This window comes from Corapipo altera, unplaced genomic scaffold (genome assembly GCF_003945725.1).
Source record: "Corapipo altera isolate COAL_440 unplaced genomic scaffold, ASM394572v1 61553, whole genome shotgun sequence".
In the NCBI taxonomy this organism is placed as follows: domain Eukaryota; kingdom Metazoa; phylum Chordata; class Aves; order Passeriformes; family Pipridae; genus Corapipo; species Corapipo altera.
The window spans coordinates 383,851-406,836 of record NW_020884918.1 but is presented as its reverse complement, the minus strand read 5'-3'; the positions used below and the strand labels follow the sequence as shown (position 1 = coordinate 406,836).

Below are 22,986 nucleotides of genomic sequence, written 5' to 3'. Positions count from 1 at the left end.
CAGAACTTTTCTTTAAGTTTAATTATAAGTCTCAAAATCACCTGTTATAATCCATACGGGATTGGTGTAGTTGCTGTTGTTTTAGGAGCAGTTTTGCTTCTTGTTGAGTCAATAAATGTTGGAGTCGTTCCTTTTCGATTTCCAGCTCCATTTTTTGCAGAAGCAGCCTCTGCCTTCTTTCTTCCTGCAAGCTTTTAGCCAGCTCCGTTTCCTTAGGCCCCGAGTCCACGCTGTGATTCTGCCCAAAACCTCGAGAGTGCCTGGAATGATCACAGGTTTTGTGTACTGGCCCAGAGTGTTTTCTAAGTACCTGGCTGACACAGCCGCTCTCTTCCATGCTCCCTGAGCTCCCCACATGCCTGCAGGCACAACCATGACTCACTTGCTGAGGGCACGTGCTCTGAAATTCATTTGCTTTCTGGTCCACCTCCTGAGCTTGTTTTACATGGTGAGGGCTCCTCTGCTTGGCTGGGGAAATCACAGTGTTGTTACACTTTCTGTGCGAGTCACTTTCCATCAGATATTCCTTCAGACACTCCTGATGGTTGCAATGGATTTCAGTCCTGTAATGGGAGTTATTCCTGCAAGGCTGAGACAATGCAACACAGGCTGGGCTTACAGCCTTTAGTGGTCTGCAGTTCTTATGAAGAGTCCAAGGTCCCCCAACACCCAGGTAGGAGCCATCTAGCTCAAGAGATGGCTGCTGGCATGAGATCTTCTTACTGGATAACTGCAATAAGAGAAAAATTTCCTGTAAATTACCCAAATTTATCTTTGCTCAACAATTTCCCCTGATAAATGTGTTCTCTCAGAAACAGACGCCACACTGATGGACATACAGCCAAACCCAACAAAATGTTTACCAGAAGACAGACACGGATCTGCTATCAAATCTACATTTCATTCCATCTACACAAGTGTAATAAATGTAAAACTACTGCCTGCAGGATCCTCAGCATAAAATGAGTCACTTCAGAGTATCAAGTAGTTGTGAGCATCTAGGGTTACATAAAATCAACTTGAAGAGTGGCAAAAAACATTAAATGTTAAGGTTTGAAAATGTTTAATTTTGAATACGGAGCCAAAAAATCCATTCAGCCACTATAAATAGTCTTTGATTGGCCATTACACAGCAGGAGATTTGATGTAAAACATTTCACCTTGCACTGAATGGGATATTACTTACCACTGGAAATTTGATGAGAGTTTTTGAAATATCTTTACAGAAACACAGATAAAAACCAACTACTTTCTGTAAAAAATGGTTGTACATCAAAAGCTGTCATTTAAATACAAAACATGTTTAAATACAGCTATAAACGTAAGTGATTTTTCAATTAAGCTGGGCAAGTGATTATAGTCTGATAAAACTCTGAAAAAAGCAAGCAACTGTAATTCACATTTGTCAACCCAGTGCAAGCAAATTCTAGTGGGTTTGTTACACTTGTGGATATTATGTAAGAGACATCACAATCCTACTTACATCCTGGAGTATCTTTGCACTGAGGTTCATCTAGGCAGCTAAGCATTTGAGGTTTTATGCACATCAGAACAGCAGTGTATCAGGCACCCACATATCTTTTGCTAGACCTGTGCATTAATTTCAGTAACAAACTGAATTTAAACTCCTCCAGCCTTTGCGACCTTTCACAAAAATCTTGTTGTGGGTTTTTTGGTTTTTTTTAATTACAGAAGCCAGGTTTGTTAAGGATAGCAAAAGCACTGCCGTATAAGTGGTTTAGCAGGGCAATTTGGAATCCACTGATGGAAAGAAAGGTATAATTTGCACTCTGGCAATGCTTACAATAGATATGTATTGTGCACACAGAGTGCAAGGCAGTCAATCAGACCCAAAACATTACAATTTAGGAATGCAAGCAAGGGTCCAACAACGATTAGAAGAGAGATATAATACAAATCTGTGCAGCATTTGTATGTATAATTTAAAGTCTTTTTTAATAAATAAACAAAATACCAAATATACTCAGCTGCCCTTCAAGACAACCAATTACAAGTTTCTTGTAGACTTCACAGAATGCAAATTAATGCGGATTAGCACCTGAATACTGATATTTTATTATTTCCAGTTTTGTGCATACAAATATATCAGCTCTACCATGTGATTGAAAGCCAAGGATGTCATGTTTTGCCCCAAAGGGCCCAGTGAGTTGGAGGCATTTGCATTAATGTCAGTGCTAAATGTCTGAGGAGAGTCTGGTGCTTGGACTGGGTGAAAAGTGCAGGACACTAAAATATTTTAAAGTCAGAGGGTCTGGCAGGGCAACTGAGCAGAAATGCAACATGCCACCAAAAAGATGGAGTTTTGTTATTTATTATTTGTGGCGTGCCATCACTGTCTCCAATATTTTCTAGGCAAATAAAGGCTAAAGAGCCTTTTTAATCTAAATTAGGCAATAGAGAAAGGCATGACCAGCAACAGGAAGAAATATTACAGAAAAGAGAAAGTAAAAAAATCCTGTAGTTACACAGTCTCTCATTTCCCACCTCACCTGTTTCTGGTAGTAAAGGATTTAGGACACCTACAGGAGGAGGTTTTCACAGTGGACAGTTTCCCAGTCCCTTAGGACAGCAGCAGATCTCAGACCTGAAGGTATCAGAGGATCCTATCAGGGCTGGCAGCGTAGGGGTGGTCTACTGAAAGCACACACTACCCTTCCGCAGTCCATAACCAGAAGTTAAAAGGAACACCAAAAAAAGGAAACTCAAGAGATGGAATGCCTGAGAATGTCTTTATTTTAGCAGTTTATTGACTGAATAGACAAGAGAACGTTAAGAAATCTAAGCACATGAATGAAGATGTTACAAAATAATCATTGGGTCTAAGAATAAAGGTCCACATCGCAAATTAACTTCATGGCTTAGACTCTATTAAGAGTCCCTGAAGGCCCTAAAAGAGAGGTACCAGTTAGCATTTGTTGACCCTGGTCGCCATTAAGTCTGCCCTGATGGTCTCAGAAATGGCATTGACATTTAAAGACTTCATAACAAGGCAGAGAAACTTTAATGTTATTTCACAGTTACAGTATGTTTGCAGGGGGGAAAATTCTCATTAATGTCATAGAATGTTAGTGGGGTTTTTTATTCCTTTATGAGGAGGAGGTCATGTTAGGCAGAAGAGTGAGTTCCAACATGCCTTTGATGGCTACTCAGTACTTTGAAGGGTCTAACCCCAAAGAAAAATTAGCTATTGGGAGTCAGAAGCTAGTCAACAACTTCTTTAGTAATTTGTGTTAAAGCTCTGATTGAAAGTACAGCTGGATGGTAGAGGTTGCAGGGAAACGGGACTGACATTTACACTTATGAAGGATGAGAAGAGACCAGTGCATGTCAAGATCTGTAGGATGCAGGCCAGGTGAAGGGGAAAAGTAAGAAAAAAAATAATCCAAAGACCCACCTTCTACTGTGAGTCTAAAGACACACAAGCATAAGGAATTGGGTAATTTTACAAGATGAGTTTAAGAAAGATATTGCCTGTGGGACACATAGAAACCATGACGGACCATGATGGAACAGCTGTGCTTTCCCCTCCATGGAGCTCTTCCAGGCTTGCTGTACAGTATTTAAAGATACAAGTTCCTTTAACGGGGGCTTAAACAAACAAACTCACACTGCTCCTTGCAGCACAAGGAGTTAAGAAGACTTGATCAGATGTGAAACTTTTGTGAAACAAGGAGATATTAAAAATGGTTTAAATAATCTTTAGAAGTGTTTAAAGAGGAAGACACACGCGAAGGTCTACAAAATCTTTACTGCAACCCCAGTAATTTTTGCTCGGGGATTCAGCGCAGAGCTTAAACAAACATCCAGCCCTTAAAAACTTCCTACGAACAGACAAACAGTGCACCAGTTTTATGCACGCAGCATTATGATCTCTGCAAATTGTTCTTAAATGCAACTTGTGTGCTTGGCAGTTCTAATTCACAGCACTGGCAGAGGAGGCACATTTACAGACTGACTCCAGCACACGGGGCTTTGTATTGCAAGGGATGAATTCGTAACTTACAATCTCAACACAGGCAAGGTCCCGACAGATTTTACTGCATGTACAAAACATGCTTAAGAAACAGCCCAAAATCATTACCTTGAGAAGTCTTGCACTCTGAGGGGCAAAAGCTGGGTTCCCAGCAAAATACAGTGCTTTGGGGGTGAAGAGCAAAATTGCTAGAGATGTTAAGAGTGTTAAGAGTTTAATTCATAGCATCTGGGTTTGTAGCTTTTAGATGAAACATGTCTGAATGCAGAAAGAGAGACAACAAAGTAAAATTATTCTCAGTTTTATCTTAAGAACATTTCTCTAATCTGGATTTTCAGCTTAGGGGTGTCTTTTGGTGGGGCAGAAACAGTGGGAGGAACGCAGTGATTTAGAACTAGTCCGTTGTGATGATCTGAGGTGAGAACCCTGGAGGAGACCAAGAAGAATGAAGAGAGGAGAAATATAAACATACAGAGATTTTCAAAGATGAAGTAAAAACGTCTAAATGGGCAAATGAGAGGCTACCATACACAGAACCACCTTACAGAGCACCAAGGGCACATACCTAAAGACTCTTCAGCAGCATAGCTGTTCTTTGGACACAGTCAGTAAAATTTATTAGGAAAAATTTGTCCACTGGAAGTGTTGTCAGGCACTGGAACAGGATGATCAGGCCAGTGGTGGAGTCAGCAACCCTGGAGGTATTTTAGAGACATGTAGATGTGGTGCTTAGGGACAAGGTTTAATGGTAGGCTTGGTAGCACTGGGTTAATGGTTGGGCTCAAAGGTGTTTTCCAGCCTAAAGAATTCTGTGATTCTACCAAGTGATTCAGCTGACACACTCACTAAGGTACACATTCAAAACCTGGAACTCAGTCACCACTCTGCATTGTTGATGTATGGCTCTCATCTGAACAAAGCCTGGCTTTGGGTTTCAGGTCTATCAACAGTATAAGCTTTTTTCAGTGGAATGAGGAGAATGAATTATAAATAAGCTCAGGTAGGATATTGGGGCAACAGAAATTATGTTTTTAAGAACAATTATTTCAAATGATAGGACTATTTGAAGTGCATTACTAGTGATTAAGGAGCTATTCTTTCCAAGAATCTGTAAGAATTTATCAGAAAGAACACAAAAGGGCAAAGATTTTAAAGTATATTAGTAGGATCTACTGAAGTCTATAAATTTTTTTCTTTAAATTGTGTAATCCTTTATTAAAATCTCTACCATAAATAACCCAGTATCAGCCATTACAAAAGGCCATGTAATAGTAAAGCAACTGTCTCTGTCACTGCCTAAGATAAATACAGTAGATAACTCTAAGGTAAGCCGACCATTTTTCAAGCAAGAAATAAAGCACCATTTTCTGTAGAAATTATGAATAGCTATGATTGCCATATTCCACTGAATAAAACAAGTGGTCTCAAAATGAAAGAAACTGTGAATGACAGTCAACCAACCTGTATTTTTCCTGTAAAAATCTACCGAACTCAACATACTGAACAGGCGTAGCAAAAAAAAAAAAAAGTAAAAGAAATATGATCACATCACAAAAAAGTGAACCTATAGCTGCTGGTTGACAGCAGAGGAACACCTCCTATATTTGTGCTGCCTTCAGTATTTTTTCTCCTCTTTGTTAAGAGAGTTTGAGCTGGGATGCCAGGTGCACAAAAACCTGCATTCAAAGTAGCATGTGAGCATTTGCTGGCACTCAGCTTTAAGTGTATATTTTGCATTCATAAACATGCCACCCTTCTTCTCCTGCTACCCAAATATTGTAGATAATCTCTAACAAACGTTACCATTTCAGATCAGCAAACTGGTTTTACGCTGGCTGATGAGGCAGTTGTTAACAATATAGTGCTTCAAGAAAACTAAAGTGAGGTGCCTGTACCTTGAGTCCTGGAAGTCACTGTGAGCAGAATGCCCATTAAACTCAACCAGTACCCACATATGGCAATGCAATACCTGACCACTAAAATTAAACAAATATGTTTGCTTTCCGGGAAAAAACTGTGTCATTCCTGTTTGCTCTACAGAAAAATGCCACTGCACTAATCTTGACAGCACCAGGTCTAACTATTAAGATTCAATGTGCTGCCAGCATTATAGAAATAATAAAAAAAAAAAAAATCAGAATCTTCTGACTTCAATTTTTTACTTTTGCCCTTTATTTTACTGAAGAATCAGTAGTTCAAGACCTAGATAAATATTTCAAAAACTATACTATTTGTGAGCAGAGCAGGTCACTACCATTTCCCAGTGCATTTGGAGTTCATGTGAAATAAGGGCAGAAGAGTGATGAGCTGCATTTTTAACATGGGCATACACAGAATAGTTGTCTAGCTGATAGAGAATGTGTAATGCAACATCTGCACGGTACGCCTTGCCAAAGCCCATCCCAAATAAATGTAGTGCATTCTCCCTAGTGCAATTAACTCTCGTACTCTGGCAGGTTTTGCTAGAAGATCATCAAGGTAGATTACCTTCCAGCATATGAACTAAATACTTACAGGTGTTATATCATCAGTTATTACTTACAAACTTCTGCATTTAACAAGACATCCAGGCAAATGAATGATCTAATTTATGAATTATTTATAAGAATTTCACAGCATGCTCCTGGCGTCATCCATGGCCTTTTCCAGGTCATATGACACCAATTAGAGCTGAATTTTAAATTATTCAATAACCTGAACTCTCTTGTCATTTAACATATAGATATCAATGCAGTAAACAAGTTAAGTCTAATGGGCCCTGGAGGTTTGCGTTCCTCCACCCATCAGCAGCAGAGGCTGCATGCTACCACTGGAATAGAAAATAATAGAATGCAGCAGTCAAAAACATTTGCAAGGTTTTAATAAGTTATTTTGCCTCCCTTAGGGATTTTAGTATAACTTACAAGCCCTGAATCTAAAACATATTAAAGTCCTTAGCTATGTGCTTTTAAAACAAAATTAGGACACAGCAAAAGAGCAAGTCTGACACTAACCCTAATTTAGGCCCTTAATTTGAAATGTAGTAGAAATTATGGAGTAAGCAAGATTTACTATGCACAACTCATTACCTTCAGGCTCTCCTACAGCAGAGCCAAAAATAGCCCCTCTCCCAACGCATATACACCTGCCTGTAAAGATAAGGCTACATGCAGGGAAATGAAAATATTAATTTAAAAGCTATCAGTTAACAGATGCACCTCACATACCTCACCATCTGGGTGGAGAAGAGACCTCCACCATTCTTCTGTTCTAACAGCACTGGAGAGACCAGTGCTCTAGAAACCCATCAGGATTTGGGCATTGGCTTCAAGACATACCACTTCAGAGAGGTTTAAGAAACCTTGCAGTACAATATAATCAAAAAAAAGCGTACGTAACAGCCTCTGAAGCACAGATGCAGTAAAAGATATCTTAAAACCACTGTTTTACATGATGACTAGAAGAACAAGAAGATATCGGCAATGAAGATAGCTAAGATGAACAGAACCATTAGATATTTGATTCTGCCTCAGTGTAAAGTCTACAATAAACTGCAGGGCAAGCCTGCGATGTCCAGGCTCTGAATCTCATGAACCTGTGAGCACGACTGCAGCTGAAGAGTGTTGTTCAGAACCCCTATCCCCTAGCCCAAGACATATGGTGGAAAACTTTCGAGATTGGGTGTGCTCAGTACAAACATAAACTGTGCCTAGCACACACAGACTCATAGTACCTGTGCCTCAGGTTCTTGGAAGGCTGTTGTGCTAAGTCCCAGACCCACTCCTGTAGATGGACACACGCAGACCCCCGTCTTGGAGGACCCAGGGACCCCACTCATCTGCACACACGTTTCCTTTGCATGCTCACAGCTTTGCAAGGATTAAAAAGTTTCCTGGGCTCTATCCAACAGCAAGAGGAAAAGATGGAAAGGGAGATGCTCAGTTTATCCTTTTAAACATTAGCAAGAAGTTCTCTAGCTACTGCTGTCAAGATAAATGCCAAAAAAGTAATGTTGAGAAAACATCACGCCAAATAAGTAAAAACACACCTATCCAAAATGTCTAGCCAGATTAGGAAGGATAAGGATTTAGATAAAGAACACAACATCGGATTTTCTGCCTCCTGACCTTATCACAGGAGGGTGGTGCAAGAGAATTCTAAGGGGGTTAAACTTTTTAAGGAAAACAGCAGAGAAGGGGGGAAAAAAGACAACTGCCTAATCTCTCAGCACACATTTGAAGAACATACAAAAATAGCTATAAGGGATTTTACTTTGGTTGCCAGCCAGATTTAGCTTCGTTCCTACACTGGGCAGCATTTGATTATTGCACATTAAGGGTAGTAACATGTTGGACGATAAGAGGAAAGTTCATATTGGTTTTCATTAAAGAGTAATATCCACCATGTATTTGGTTCTTCAAGGTAACTTTTTCAAAGTTATTTTAAAAAGCAAACAGTTTTCTACTTGGAATCACAAGTTTAGCATATCAGGGGCTACACATGTTCCCAGCTCCTGCCAGTCTCCTTAGAATTCAATCAACATTTGCTCCAAAGTCATGCTTTCATAGCTCCAGACACAAGACAAAAGGGCAAACATACTGTGACCCTTCTAAATAGCCCTGATTACTGTGATCAAACAGAAGCCAGATACTTATGTGGATAAGAAGGTGCAGACTTTGATGTGAGAAGATTACTGCAGAAGCAGACATTGCATCAGCATTTGCAACATGCACCTCACCGTGACAGCCAATATCACCTTTCCCCTGTATTTACAGTAGGGATAATTCTGGTACCCATTGGCTAGCAATGAATTGTAACGGCCACTCTTCACTCAGGAAGATTACCAGAAAGTTTTACTTCCTTCAGAAGACTCCTGCAGAGTCCCCAGATGAAGACTTTGAAATACCTTTGCTGCACAAAGAAATAGATCACATCTAGGAATTAAAGGCACGTTCAGAAACAGGGACAGTGTACTGGGGGCAAAAAAAAAACCAAACCCCAAACAACAACTACCAGAAAGTTATTTAAATAATAAAGAAATCCCACAAAAGCAAAACCAGAAAATCTTTTTATTTTAAGAGTGGAAAGGTATGCCCAAGCAAGTGCATTCTGTCAGGAGTGTCCTTGCACTAAGAGCTAGACAGCATTTAGATTCTGCTAATGATCCCATCTCTGGGAAATAATTCATAAAAAGTAAACAGTAATTTTCATATGCCTGCCCTTTTGATCTTACATTTGTAGGGAGTATCCTGAGGCTAGCTGTGGGCGCCCCTGTGGCTCTGGCTGATTGACCTCTAATCTGCCCCTCAAGTAACGATCATGCCAAGGAATGACAACAAGAGTTGCAGACATTTCAGTGCAATCCCATTAAAGACAGGCTGACTCACTTCATCTTGTCAAAGAAGAAGCTTCACGCAAGAAATAAAAGCTTTTTAGTAGGACTCTTTTATTTTGTAATGATGCTGTTCTTCAGAACAAAGACTGGAACAAGACTAACACACCAGCACCCCACCGATATAGAGCTTTACATTAACTGGCTAAATGCTGGTGCAAGACAGAGTTGTTTGTTAAATAGCCTTGGTAACAGAAAATTACGAATGTCTACTATAAGAATCAAGTCAGAGCCATGGTACTTGACTTCCACACATTTCAGAAAAGTATATATACCATTTATAAGACAGCAGCTGTCTAACTGACTGCTCAAAGTCTCATCAGCTTTGAGATCACAGCTTGTGTGTTTTTACCCCATGTTAACCCCTGGTAAACACAAGAGGGGTCCTTATGTCTCTCTCACTGGGTATGAAGCTAAGAGAGAAAACAACCAGTCTGGAGCCACTGACATGCAGAAACTTGTTGTCATGCCAAAACTTGCTGTCATGCCAAGGTGACTAAATTACCAGGAACAACTTATTTAGATAAGGGAGTGAAGAAAATACAAATTAACCCACTGGAGTCCAAAGAAATGGGAGCACAGACTATTTCTATATATCACAGTAATAGTGCAAAAACATACATACTCCAAACACACATAAGGGTACAATGCAACGTAGAGATGAATCAACCCGCACATGGGTAACGCTGGAGTTGCTACCAAGGTGCCTGAAATGCTGAGTCTTCTCTGAACGGTGGCACAACTCCACCATGGGCAGATATTGCATATTATGCTTCCAGTTCCTGCTTTCCATAGTTAGTTCATATCCCTGCTCTTGTCAGGTCCTCTTGCCTTAGCAAGAAGTCAACATCTTAGTTTACAGTTACATAGGAAGAGCTGAACATGCAAGTGGCACTCCACAAATGCAAAGGACGTGAACTTTTTTAAATAAGAACACATGTAACTGGAAGTTTTGTGCAAAATACAACAACCCCTGAAGAAGTTCTACCTAAGCACATTCACAGCATGATATCTCATAATCTATAACCTAATCTGACAGTCTCTGCATTGGACAGGTGTCCCTGAGACCTCTGAGCAACATAGGCAAACAATCTCACTGGAGCCTGGAAGGCTCAGCCCTCTGAACATAAAAATTCAAGGTCCTCTTGGCACACAGGGTGATTTCAGTGAGAAATTAAATGTTTTCTCTTTGGCAAGCTTGCAGTATTCCAAATAGGTACACAAATTAACTAATGAAAGACTGCAGGAAGAGTTGAATCAAAGGATAACAGGCATGGAGCAAATAGGAATCTCCCATTCCCAAGGTAAGCCAGCTGTTGCCTTCTGAAGCTCACCACGAAGATGCTGACTCCACAACACTCTCACCACACCTGAAATGCCACAACAGACATCCCAGCAGACATCCATGTTTGGCTGAGGCTCCTTAAGAGCTGAGGGCATTCTGCAGTGGGTTTAGTACTGTTGAAGGCAGCGACCACTGACAGAGGGAAATGACCTCTGATATATTAAGCCACAGAGATCAACTTACTCTTGACCTGTGGAAATGATCATTTACAGTCCCACTTGACACCATAAAGTATAGCAATGTTGTCACAGCTATTATTTGCATAAAATAGTCCTAGATGTGTTGTATAGCAGTTTGACAGTCCAACCTGATGGGTCTCAGCTGCAGAATATTGATGTAAGGGCTCTTCTATAGCTACCATAGGCCATTAGGTTGTCTGAATGGACATCCATCACTACCAGCTTGTGTGAAGGAGAACATTAAGTTAAAAGGGCATGACCAAGCATAAATTGAAAGGCCCTTCCCTACTCCAGGGCAGCAGTGACCTTGTGAGGGAAACGCCTTCACTCTAAGACACTGCAGTCTGGACAGACAAACCAAATAAAACCCACCCAACAGGCTTATCAAATTGAGCTCAGCTTAGTAAAGTCTCAGCAATTGCAAGAGTCTGAGGAAAGGAAAGCCTTGCACAAAGCTGGGCCTTAATCATAAGCACACAAATATATGCAAAAGTACTAAATATGTGCTTATAGTCTTACATTAATAGTTAGCAAAACACCGTGCCCTGCTTACAAGATGAAGGACAGGGACATGGAAGGACAGTTTCCAACTATGAGCCCTTACAGTACAGTCTTTCCAAGCTGGAGATGCAGACCTTCCTTTTAATAGAGAACCATTATTTTCTTGTGTTGTGCCAATTTAAGAGCTGTACTGTGATGAGGTGTTACATACCTCTTTTGTGCCCTTTCCAACCAGTACCCTAACAGCTGTGCATTTAAAAAAAAAAGTCTGTTCGCCACTTGATAGCAATTAATGTAGCAGATATATGAAATCCAAAATGTGACATTAATTATTGTCAAGAAGGGAACCATTTTAAGGGATTTTTTTTTCCCCCCTGGGAAAACTGTAGAAGTTTGTGGTTTTATATTTTACCTTTGCTCTGGTTTATCCTTCCCCACTTTGTGAACTCAATCTGTACGGTAAGTCTGCACCAAAGCAGAGAGCAGAAACAACCCATGATGCCAAAAGGTATGAATTTTTGAAGTTCTGACAAAATTCTAATGCAAAGTTGAACCCTCTATCTGGGTTCCCAGGCCACTTCTTTGGATAGAGTTAGTTAATAAATGTATTCTGATTACCAGGTTTAAGCCTTTCTTATTCCATTTGAAAGAGCTGCACTTCAGCTCTCCTCCTTAAACTTTGGATTCAACAAAGAATAGTAACGCTTTGAGGCTGAAAATCTCTAAAACCACTCAGTGCCAACTTTAACGGGAGCAGAATTAGGTCAACAGTAAAATTCACTCCCTCCAGGAACAGAGTTTCAACCACCCAGTTGAGCAGACAAGAAATTTTCACCACATGTTTCCATATCTACAAAGTCCCTTGGGATTTGTAAATAGTAAAAAAAAAAAAAAAAATATTTTCCAAATACTGTTGTAGAGCATAAAGTTCTATCCTACTGGAAAAGCAAAAAAAGAGATTGAGCTTCCCTCACAGTTACATATTAAATAAGTGCATCTTTCAAAGTGCCACAAACTTGATAGGAGAGAAGATATAAACTTGCAAGTATAAAGGAAGAACTGAGTGGGGGGAAAAAAAGGAAGAAGAGCCAAGAGTACAGAACAGAAGAAACCCAAATCACATTGGTTCAGTCAGGTATTTAAAATGAGTTTTCTTTAATTAGCTAAACTGTAATACAAATTAAAACTGAATTTCTTGTTCACAATATACTCATTGGAGGGGAGGGGATGCAGATGGCTATTTCCAGAGCAGTTCAAGCTAAAACCGACTCAGTTCTGCAGGACTGAACAGGAGCCAGTTTCCACCCTTCTCAAAAGACCGAAAAGCAACTTGGCAGCAGAGAGCCTGACTGCAAGCTCCATCTCAGAAATACTTACGAAGCACAGCAAACCTGTGGCAATTGTGACTGAACTCATTAAAATCACTACAGATTATTTAAAGTCTTCATGCCTGACATTCAAGTCCTTTATTCTGCTTTAAACACCCATAAGAAGAAGCTGTAGACACAGGGCAGAAATTAAGGCTTTAATGCCACAACAGATTGCTAAGTGACCAGTAAAAGGACTCTGGTGCCACACTGTATTTTTGGTACGAAATGTTAAACTGGATTGATCATAGATTTTGCTCTTGTTTTTGAAATCTTTTCCTTTCTGATGACAGAACTCTTGATGATACAAATGCCCAAGCCGAGTGTTCAGTCTGGATAATGACCAGAAGCAAAGTAATCAGATCTCTTGGATCAGTGTCTGTTTCATGATATGAGATAAGATTAATAGTTTCATGCTGATTTGCCATTTCCTAGAGTAGTGTTAAATTACAAATTTACAGGGAGGTGGGAGGGAATGTGTACCGTATGAAACCCTTAGAAAAGGGCAAAACCAAAGCACAGTTATCATAAGATAAAACCATAAAACAATCACAGCCCTTGGGGGACCAGAAGCTCTGTGCAGCCTCTCATGTGTCAGATCATCACAGGGTGCCTGGTTATTTAATGATAAGATTATCTAATGTTAATCTCACCACTAGAATTGCCTGCAATAAAAATGTTACCATCTTTCTAATTTTAATTACTGGGTTCCTGAAGATAACTACTTCAATTCTGCTCGAAAAAAAACAAACCACAAACCAAAAAAAAAACCCACTCCCCATGGTTTCTCTGAAGCTGGGAGTACTTCAAATATCAAAACTGTGGATTGGATGATTTTCCACGTCTTTATTTCTGTTACATTAACTCCTCTCTTCCCTTTTTATTTTCACCCAGTCATCCTGACACAGGACAGTAAATGCTTAAAAGATAACATAGTTTTTTCCATTTCATTTCACAAACTACACACAAAAAAAAGAAAAGCTAAATAACTCAAAAAAACCTCTCCATAATGCATCTATAAGTAGGCATTCTTGAAATCATGCAGAAGGGGAAAAATTTTTTCCTAACCAAAAATTGTCATTGTGATGACCTTAGCATTAGCTACTAAAAGTGCCAGTCTTGACTGTAACAACTTGAACAGCACAACTGTGCAAGCTGATTCCCTGGATAGGATTTCTGTGGAGCAATTTCTTCAGAATCCACCACTAAATTACCAAAGACATAATCTCAGGTGTTAGTTACATCAGCTGGTGTTGTAACACATACACACACACCTTCCCCATGTTGTAATTCTCAAACCTGTAAAGCTTCTATAGCAAATACCTTCCTCCCCTTGCCCAGTGCACAGTGGCAAATTATTGTATTGCAGAGCCATACAAGCCATTTACTGTCATAGGACTCCCAACCGCAGACAAGAATGCTCAGAAGAAGATATTGTGCAAAAACCCTTTAGGGAATTAGTTTCTGGGGGCAGTGGGGCTCCCCAGGAACAAAAAGGAAGTGTGATATTACACAAGAGAAAAAGAACCCAAGCAGAAGAACTCAGACAAATTCAAGAACCTCCTGTTGTATCATAAAGCAGCTTGATCTGGTCCAAAACCGCATTGTCACCAGGGACCCTTGTTAACTTGCTGATAGTCCACAATTTGGGTCTGATTCTATGTTTTTCATCAAACCTTCTTATAATCAAAATAAAGACTTTGTGCCACAACAGAACAAGTTTCTCACAAGAGTTATAACATGGTAAAATGAAGTAACTATGTCCTGATAACACTGTCTTTGGATATTATTCTACTACTGTAATTTTCTGTAGATGAAACTAGAGAATAACAGTAGTGGAAGCAATTTAAAGAATAGATTTGTCATGTTACTCTCTGGTATGATACAATCTGCTTATACATCAGTTATTTTAATATGCATACATAATCTATTGTCTGCATTTCTCTTGTGCTTTTAGCATAAAAATGGTTAGAGAAAAATCTAAGATGTGTATTTCTCCCGAGTTCACCAGTTCCTGCTGTTTGTTTCTCACCTGAAGTCATAATCCTGTCTTTGACATCATAATCATTTGCACAGCCACCAATTGAGATGTCACAAACGGAGGATTATGACCAGGTGGGGAATAAGCAGCAGGAGCAGTTGAACTCTTAAGAAACAAAAATCTTGTTTTCATGCAAATGTCCTTCATAATAGAGAACAAAAGAACAAAGGGAGAAAACTACAGTGGAGAGAAAATACTAGAAGCCAGATTGTTTCTAAATACATGATCTCCCTGAAGTTCCCTCTGAGGAGTCAGCTGCCGATTAACAACTGCATAAATCATTATAAAAATAAAACAAAACTTGACATCTGATGATTGAACTCCCCCCACTGCCACCACCACACATACACACAGTTTTCTACTTAACATTAAATCAGCAAAAATACGAGGCACTTCGAGAGAACTTGTAACCTTTAGAGGTATTTATATACATTATGCCTGAATATTCCTGGCAGTAACTAAGCACTCTTCTCCTTGTTCTATAGATGAAGACACCGGGGTCAGAGAATACACAGGACCTCTCTGAATCTCAGTCACAAAGAGATTGTTCAAGAGAGAGATATTAAAAAATTCAAATCTGAAGTGGCACAAATTTTGGAGGAACAGAAAACCTATAGCTCCAGTTACAGTCCAACAGGAGGCTGCTACACAAGGGTTACTCTGGGTTACGAGTTCCAAAGAGTTAAGAGCCTTATGAACAATTTTTTTATTTAAAAAATCATTCATAAATTAATTTGTCTGAAATTGATAGCTAGAATCAATCTGAATGACAATATGAACTCACTGGTGGGAAAAAAAAAGATTAAATCAAAACTGCGATCCACATCTAAAACAACAGAATCTTTATGTGTAAAGAGAAATCTAATCAGCTACACTGATATTGCTCACACTGTAAGGTTGCTGCAAAAACATCTACCAGGATTTCTGGTTTCATTTCTAGTTTCTTCTTTTATTTAGCTTTAGGTAACCAGCACTAAACTGGAAATTGGTTAAACTGCCATGTTCTTGGCACTGCTGCTATATCCATATTGGCAAAATTCGGTGTTTCTGAACTAGTCTAATTAATAAATACAAGAAATTCATTTTTGAAAAGGCAAAAAACAGCAGTGCTTACTTAACATGCTTGTGTTCTGCCTCACTATTGTCTGTGATGATGCTGAACGTATGCCATTAAATGTGACAGCGTAGATAGCCTACAGCTCAAACAATTCCATCATCTGCCTGGATTCTGTTCCCACACATTCTCCTGGACATATCCTGTCCAGATCTTGTCACAGCACAGCAGATGTGGCAGCTCATTTCCTCAGCAGTAGAGCAGGGTAGGAACCTTAGCATGAAAACTGTGCCTTCTGTCCTCTTATTTTCCAGTCTCCAATTTGCAGTGCTGAAGTATCAGGACTGTTTCAAGTTCATTTCAATTGTCCAAAGAGCCTGCCTGTAAATAAATGTGCCATTTGACAAAAGAGTTAATTCAGTAGAAAGAACTTTTTTACTTTGCCACTAATCACTTTGTATTGCAGACCTAGCCCCCTCTTTCCTCCAAATCTGAAACAAATACCAGCAGGGCTACAAACAGCATTCCAGCTTTTAAGCACTATCAGGCATGAGAGCAGACTGCTAACAACAGATAATAGTCTGGATATCTGTACAAGACAATTACACTTAAAAAAAAAAATTAACTAGTATATATGACATCTATTCATGATTTCAAGTAAAGAAGTTGTTGAAAACCTCGAGGCTCATCCAGGATTTTATATTTGATGGACAAACCTCTAAGTATCCTAACTAGATTTTAAACGAACTGCTAATTGCCCTCAAGTTGTTGCATTTAGCTTTGCAATCTGCTGTTTCCTTTTCAGACCTCAAAAAAGTTTGGCTGCCCAAAACCTTGTTAATTTTCCCAGGCATGCCAGTCTTGTTTAACAAAAAATAGTATGCCTACCTAGAAATCTTGTCCCTCATTTGCTTTTATACCTATGCTGTATTTTTTGAAATAGAAGCTTTATTCATCCATAATGTTTCTGAGCATCTTTAAACCTATCGCTTTAAGAGTCCAGATGCTAAAAGAATCTTTTGCTCTTGTACAAATTTATGTATTATGTATTAATAAGGCTCAAATTCTATATTCGGAAAGCAGATATGGCTATTTAGGAATAACCTAAAGAAAACTGCTTTACAGAAAATACATTTAAATTTTTCCCTTCATTTTTTATATGATGATGGGCAGTTTGTTACTTAATAAACACCTGGAATTCACAAAGGGATGCTTAACTGAGCTCCTGTGTCTTATTGGTGGCATTTACCAATGCTCACAAAAATTGTTCACAAAGCTTTTTTTATTCATACCAAAAGCAACAGACACACAAGAATATGATCAAGCTAAGAGCAGGTGGAAGTCACAGTTTTACCTCACCTGCGCTGAAACTTCTTATTTAATGGGAAAACTTTCCCTTTTCTAAAATTTTACACACCTGTACCAAAAGCAAAAGTTCAATCATCTTGGAAAGTGCAACATCATGTTCATATGGAACCTTTACTTCTAGGTGGAGAGACCACAGGGTGGAATCAAGTCTGCACTAAATATACATCCAAACCATGTATTTCCTTAACACCTCTGTAAGGTGAGCAGCACCCATGCTGAGAACTGCCTACTGAGAATTCCAAGACACAGCCTGTAGATAACATACTGCAGCAATGGATAATGGACACTCTAGGAAGCGGCAGATAGAAAAATGCCAGTTAAAATATTACAACACCAAGGAGACAGCAAACCCTCAGGAATGAAAAAAATCTCTACCTAGAAACAAAGCGACCAACTACACTGCACTTGATGTTCAAGGTAAAAAAGAACAGAGGATGGAAAACCATACTTGTGAAATCAAGGACTGAAGGCCAGTGCAGCCACACCTCTGCACAGTCTGAAGTAGCAGCATTTCATTCCTAGAGACCATTGGTGTCTGCTGTTAAAGTGAAAAAGCCTGCTAGGTAACAGTATAACTGATGTGCCTCCCAGCCAAAAATCCTTACTATCATAAAACTGAGTGCTAAGCAGAGCATTCAATAAAGTTTGGAAGTCAAATGTTCTCAAACGTTAGCCTGTGATTTCTGAAATTAGAGGTCAACTCTATTACCCCTTGATGCTTGGCTTCTGAAATTCCTTAAAATATGGCACTTGCTTCCCATTTTCAGGAAGGCACCTCATGCAGTCAAGCATATGGAGTCAATAAAGGTGTCTCTTCATCTGCCATCTAAAGCTTTATTTTTCTCACTTATAAATTACAACTGGTTTTAGTAATAGCAATCCCTGCACACATTTGAAATGCACTTCCATTTTCCACATTGCAGAGCTATATGGCTAAGTAAATACATGCAATTTAGGTTCAAAACCATAGCTCCAGGCACTACACATCGAGAATTTTATATTACTGAAAATTAATGCCTTTTTTGCATATGCTTGAGCAATAAATTAAAAAAGCTACGTCTTATATGTATCAGTTGGGATTTTCTTAGCCTTCATTTTAAAAAAGAATCATGCATACAGAGATGCATTTCAGTTTCTTCTCTGGGCTTTTAATAAGAGCATATGAATTATTTCAATTCATCAAAAGCAACTAACTAGAACTCTAGGAGTCTCATATTTTGTACTGAAATTTGTATGTGTTCAACTGCATCAATATCAACATCTGAATTCAATTCTACAACTGAAAAAAATTGGCACCTGCATGTAGTGTACTCATGGCAGTTCCCAACTAGAATAATCAAAGTAATAGTCATAATTCCTTTCAGCACAGAAAACTGCAGTCCCCATATCAGAGTTGGGAGGAAAATAAATGAGGTTAAGATAATTGCTGGAAGGGGGGGCACAAGGAGGGCTAAATAATGCTTTGAAGCTGTTCTCTCCTGGAGAGCTCTATTTCATCCTGAAATCTCCATTCTCCCTGTACATGAGCAGAGACAAAGCTGCGGCTATTACCGAATGCATATTGAAGATGCATGAGAAACAGGGTAATACCCCTCTCTGTGCTTGCTAACACAAACCTCACAGCTCCTGTAGCTTTCTGTTTCCCACCCCAGCCTTACCCTTTACCAAGGTTTGAACGCTGAAGTAAGCCACAGCTTAGGGACTCTTAAAATTGAGGTTACAGTGGAAGTGACCAAGGAAAGGTCAAAAACTATTGGTTCTTACTCCTCTCCCACCCCCTCAGGCATCACATACAGCCCCCCCAACAAAGAAGGGAGAGCCTGGAGCCAATTTCACCTGTCTGGCTGGGATACAGGTCAGGCTACAGAGTTGTGGGACAGAAAGGCTTCACCATGAATCAGCAAGCTGTGTCGAAAAACACTTTAAATAAACATCTCAAAGACACCTAATCTGTGAGATGGCTTTCATTTTTGCCACACACAAAACATAAAGAAGACAGAATTGGAAATTAACTTTTTTCTTCCTCTCTGTCTTACCTGCTGCACTCAGAGCACACCTCTGCTCTAAACTCAGATTTAAACTCGGGGACATCATGGTTCAGAAAGTCAATCTAATGTGGAAAAATCAAAGAGAACATCCACCACTTTTTGCCTCCAAAGATGAATCAATTAAAAAAATAATCGTGAGAGGAATCTATTAGCTTATTTTCTTGTGAATTTTAGGAATTCACATGCATTATTAGGAATTACACCATGTGATTTCACAAATTCCACTAATTTTAAAATGTATTATTTCATAAAACCTACAAAAATAATAGCATAAATTTGAAAAGAACTATCACCTTCCACTTCATAAGGGCAATGAGTGAGCCAGGCTTCCTGCTTCAAAAGAGAGACCCAAAAAAATTACAAACATTTTCATTAAGGTAACTTTTAACTCAGTATTATTTGAAAGGACCTTATACAACTTGTACACAAGTCAAGTTCGAACTAAAGTTCTGTGATTTGTTTGCTGAGGTTTTTTTTTTAAAGCTTCAGACTACAAAACCCATAGTGATGTATTTTGCTTGAGTTTTTCCAGCAGTGGAATCTCCCTGGAACTGGAGCAATGCCAAAACCCTCCATTCTCACAAGGCTTGATATCAGCAATGGAAGAGCTTTTCTACAGTCACCTTTTGAAGGTAACTTTCAAAGTCTTTTTCACATTACAAATATACGAAATGCACCAAAATATAATTTTCTCTGAACAAAATGGTATTCATCAAATCTTCAGCCTATTATCCCACATTCTCTTTTGGAACAGACGTGTCGATAGAACAGCATCGTCAATCAATCCGATAGATTTTGAGTGTATCCGCAATGAATCTACTCTGCAATAAATTGGCTTGAGTAATTTAAAAACTCCTATCTTAATGTTAGGAGAAGAAAAATTATTATTTTGATCTATTCCTCCTCCCCTTAAAGCACCTTGGGCAAGGGCTAAGCATTAAAAAGAAAAATAACCAACAGCTGTATTACAGCAATAAAGCCTAAATAAAAATGACTGATCAATCCAGAGGAGAAAATATAAAAGACATCATTCTATATAAAATACACACAAAGATTTTTACTCAAAAGTTTTCAACTGTGTCAAATGTGTTACAGTAATTAAACAAGCAGACAGGGTGCCAAAGCTGTAGGTAGTTAGAACACCCACGTCTTCCCCCTTTCAAATCTTTTTCTGTAGTTTACTAAAACATTAAAACTTGCATCCTTTTACAAACACTGTTCTATTAATGTACTTAGCAAGAGCACCATAGGCAATGATGACCCATAAACCAGTATGTGGATTTCTCTGTTAGTATCTACAGGACCACAACAAAAGGGTCAGGATTTTCTCCTACCTCCTAGCATTAGGTTGGAATTTCCAACTCCTTTTCAGAAACTATTCCCATTACACTTCCTCCTCAATGCATGTTGCATTACTTCTCTTGGATGAATCCCAACCATGTTGTACTCCACCTCAGACTCTTATAAGCTCTGTAAAAGCTTGCTTTCCTTCATGAAACTGTTGTGCCTGAAAATACATAATTCACTACAATTTCATCAAATGGCACTGAGCAATTGCTTAGCTCAAATTATAAAGAAAGAAGAAGGTTCACCAAAAGACAGTTTCCACTGCCCACATAAAATACACATCTGACATTAAAGCAACAACGTAGTAGTTTTGAAAGGTGCTGAGGGGTTGACTGCTCTCACCTTTCAACAATTTCAGTCAAGAACACTCAGCATCAGCAGGATTAGTTCAAGTCCATGTCAAATAACTTTATTTGAATATATATTTAAACATGTAAAGCAAGCTACAAATAAAACTGCATAGAACAGAATTATGAGGGCCAGTTTCACAAGGCAGAGGATTACCTGCAAGGGAGTAGCAATTCACCCTTCCAAGGGCTAACACAGAGTCCTTCACAAAAATTCCAAGGCAGTATTCCCTTACAATTGAAGCCACACAAACCTGTTTCAAATCTTTCTGATACTGTAAGATCACCCTAAGAAGTTTCCCCAAAGTAACTTTTAGACCACATCTATCATTCTGTTCAAATCAATTCTCTTCAATGCATTGCACTGAGGAAGACTGACTGAGATATGGCTGGCATCAATGACAGCACCATGAAAACTGAAAAATTACCTCTAAAAGCATTTGAGAAGAAAATGCTCAACACTGTATTTCATATCACTGAGCCTGAAACAGAGCATGCTGTTCTATAATGCCTTCTCAAAGTCATACCATTAAAAAAGAATTAAGATGTATTAATGATAGACAACAATTTACAACACCAGTGAGCCAATAAAAAGACAAACACTTAAGCAAAACATCATAGTATGCACTAACAGATTAATACCAAGTAACAGGCAATAGTTATACAGGACACTAAAAATGGGTGTGAAATGATGAAATGGGAAATAAGGGCTATAAAAATGCTTTCTGATAGCAAACCACAAAAGAAGCCTCCCATGGGAAGCAATGGAAGCCAACTGTCATGGTATTTAGCCTGGACAAAAATGTTTAAAAGAAGATATGGAAGGAGAAAAATCCTGAACTGGGAGCAAGGAGGGGAAGATGAAAAGTTTGGTTACACTTATAGATGGAGAATGCAAGGATGAGATGAATCACCAAAAGTGAAGTGGAAATTTTGAGGGGGGTGGGGTGGGGTGAGGCAGGGAAGGAAAAGATAGAGAAGCTCTTTGTCCCTAACGTTTTTGATTTTTACATCATTTTTCCAATTCAATGAAAGCAAGCAACAATCTCCAAGTAGAATTAAAAACCACACACAGAGGCAATAAATATGGATTGAAAGTGGAACATCTAATAAAAAAAGAAAGTCTTTCTCTTTTCTGCAAATGGAGGATGATGACGATTCAAATAAAAAAAACCATAGCAAACAATATTCATAATATACGGTTTCTGCAGGCTACAAAAATCATTGCGAGGTGCTGTACACTGCAGAGTTTTATGACATTTTTTGGCTGAGTTGATGATTAGGAGATTACATAAGCTGTTTATTACTTGCTGCAGCCTATGGAGCGCAAAAAATGAACTGGTCATTTAATTTACACTAAATTTGTCCCAGATAGCAGGAAAAAAGCAAAGCAACTCACTGAAGACAGAGCAAGCATTAAACTGCTACAACTGAGAAAACAGCACGATTTTCCAATATCGTGCTGTACAGAGAAGAGAAATAGTTTGGTAAAAGACAATTAGTATAAAAAAAGCTCTTGAACTCTGCCTGGACCCATGGATTAATGCCTAGCAACAGAAATGTGTGCATGTATATTCACATGCACGCGTGCATGAGCATAGCGCTTGCAGATGGACCAGGGAAGAGATTGAGGAGGACACAGGGCAAGGGAGGAAAAGAACGGCAATTCAGTCTTCATGTTTCCTCAAAGTCTCAACCAGAAGTAATCAAAATGAATTCATCTGAATGTCTGTGATGGCCAAGAATTTAGTCACACACAGTCTGGCTGTTCAAATAAATGGTGAGGAAACGGCTCACATCAATCAGTTTCATCTAAGAAGATTGGCACAACTTCAATAGGGATTGACAGAGTTCAGTGCCTGCCAGACTGATGAGCCAAACACCAAGCTGAAAATGTTCTGACTATTCATAATGACATTGCAGTCTAGAGTCTTTGATTAATTAATTCAGGAATTAAAGAATTCGGTTACTGTAAGAAGAATATTCAAGGTAGCTGTTTCTCACCCTCTACTGTATATGAAATC

At 38.9% G+C, this 22,986-nt stretch overlaps 1 protein-coding gene across 4 annotated transcripts in view; it reads right to left on the bottom strand.

The window, feature by feature from the left end:
• Positions 1 to 22,986, bottom strand: part of KIAA1328 (KIAA1328 ortholog) — a 171,326-nt gene that overhangs the window by 55,365 nt on the left and 92,975 nt on the right. For all 4 annotated transcript variants that reach the window (XM_027656070.1, XM_027656071.1, XM_027656072.1 and 1 more), the window contains one exon: positions 42 to 730. In XM_027656070.1, the coding sequence (XP_027511871.1) occupies positions 42 to 730 (689 nt within the window). The remainder of the gene's footprint in view (positions 1 to 41; positions 731 to 22,986) is intronic.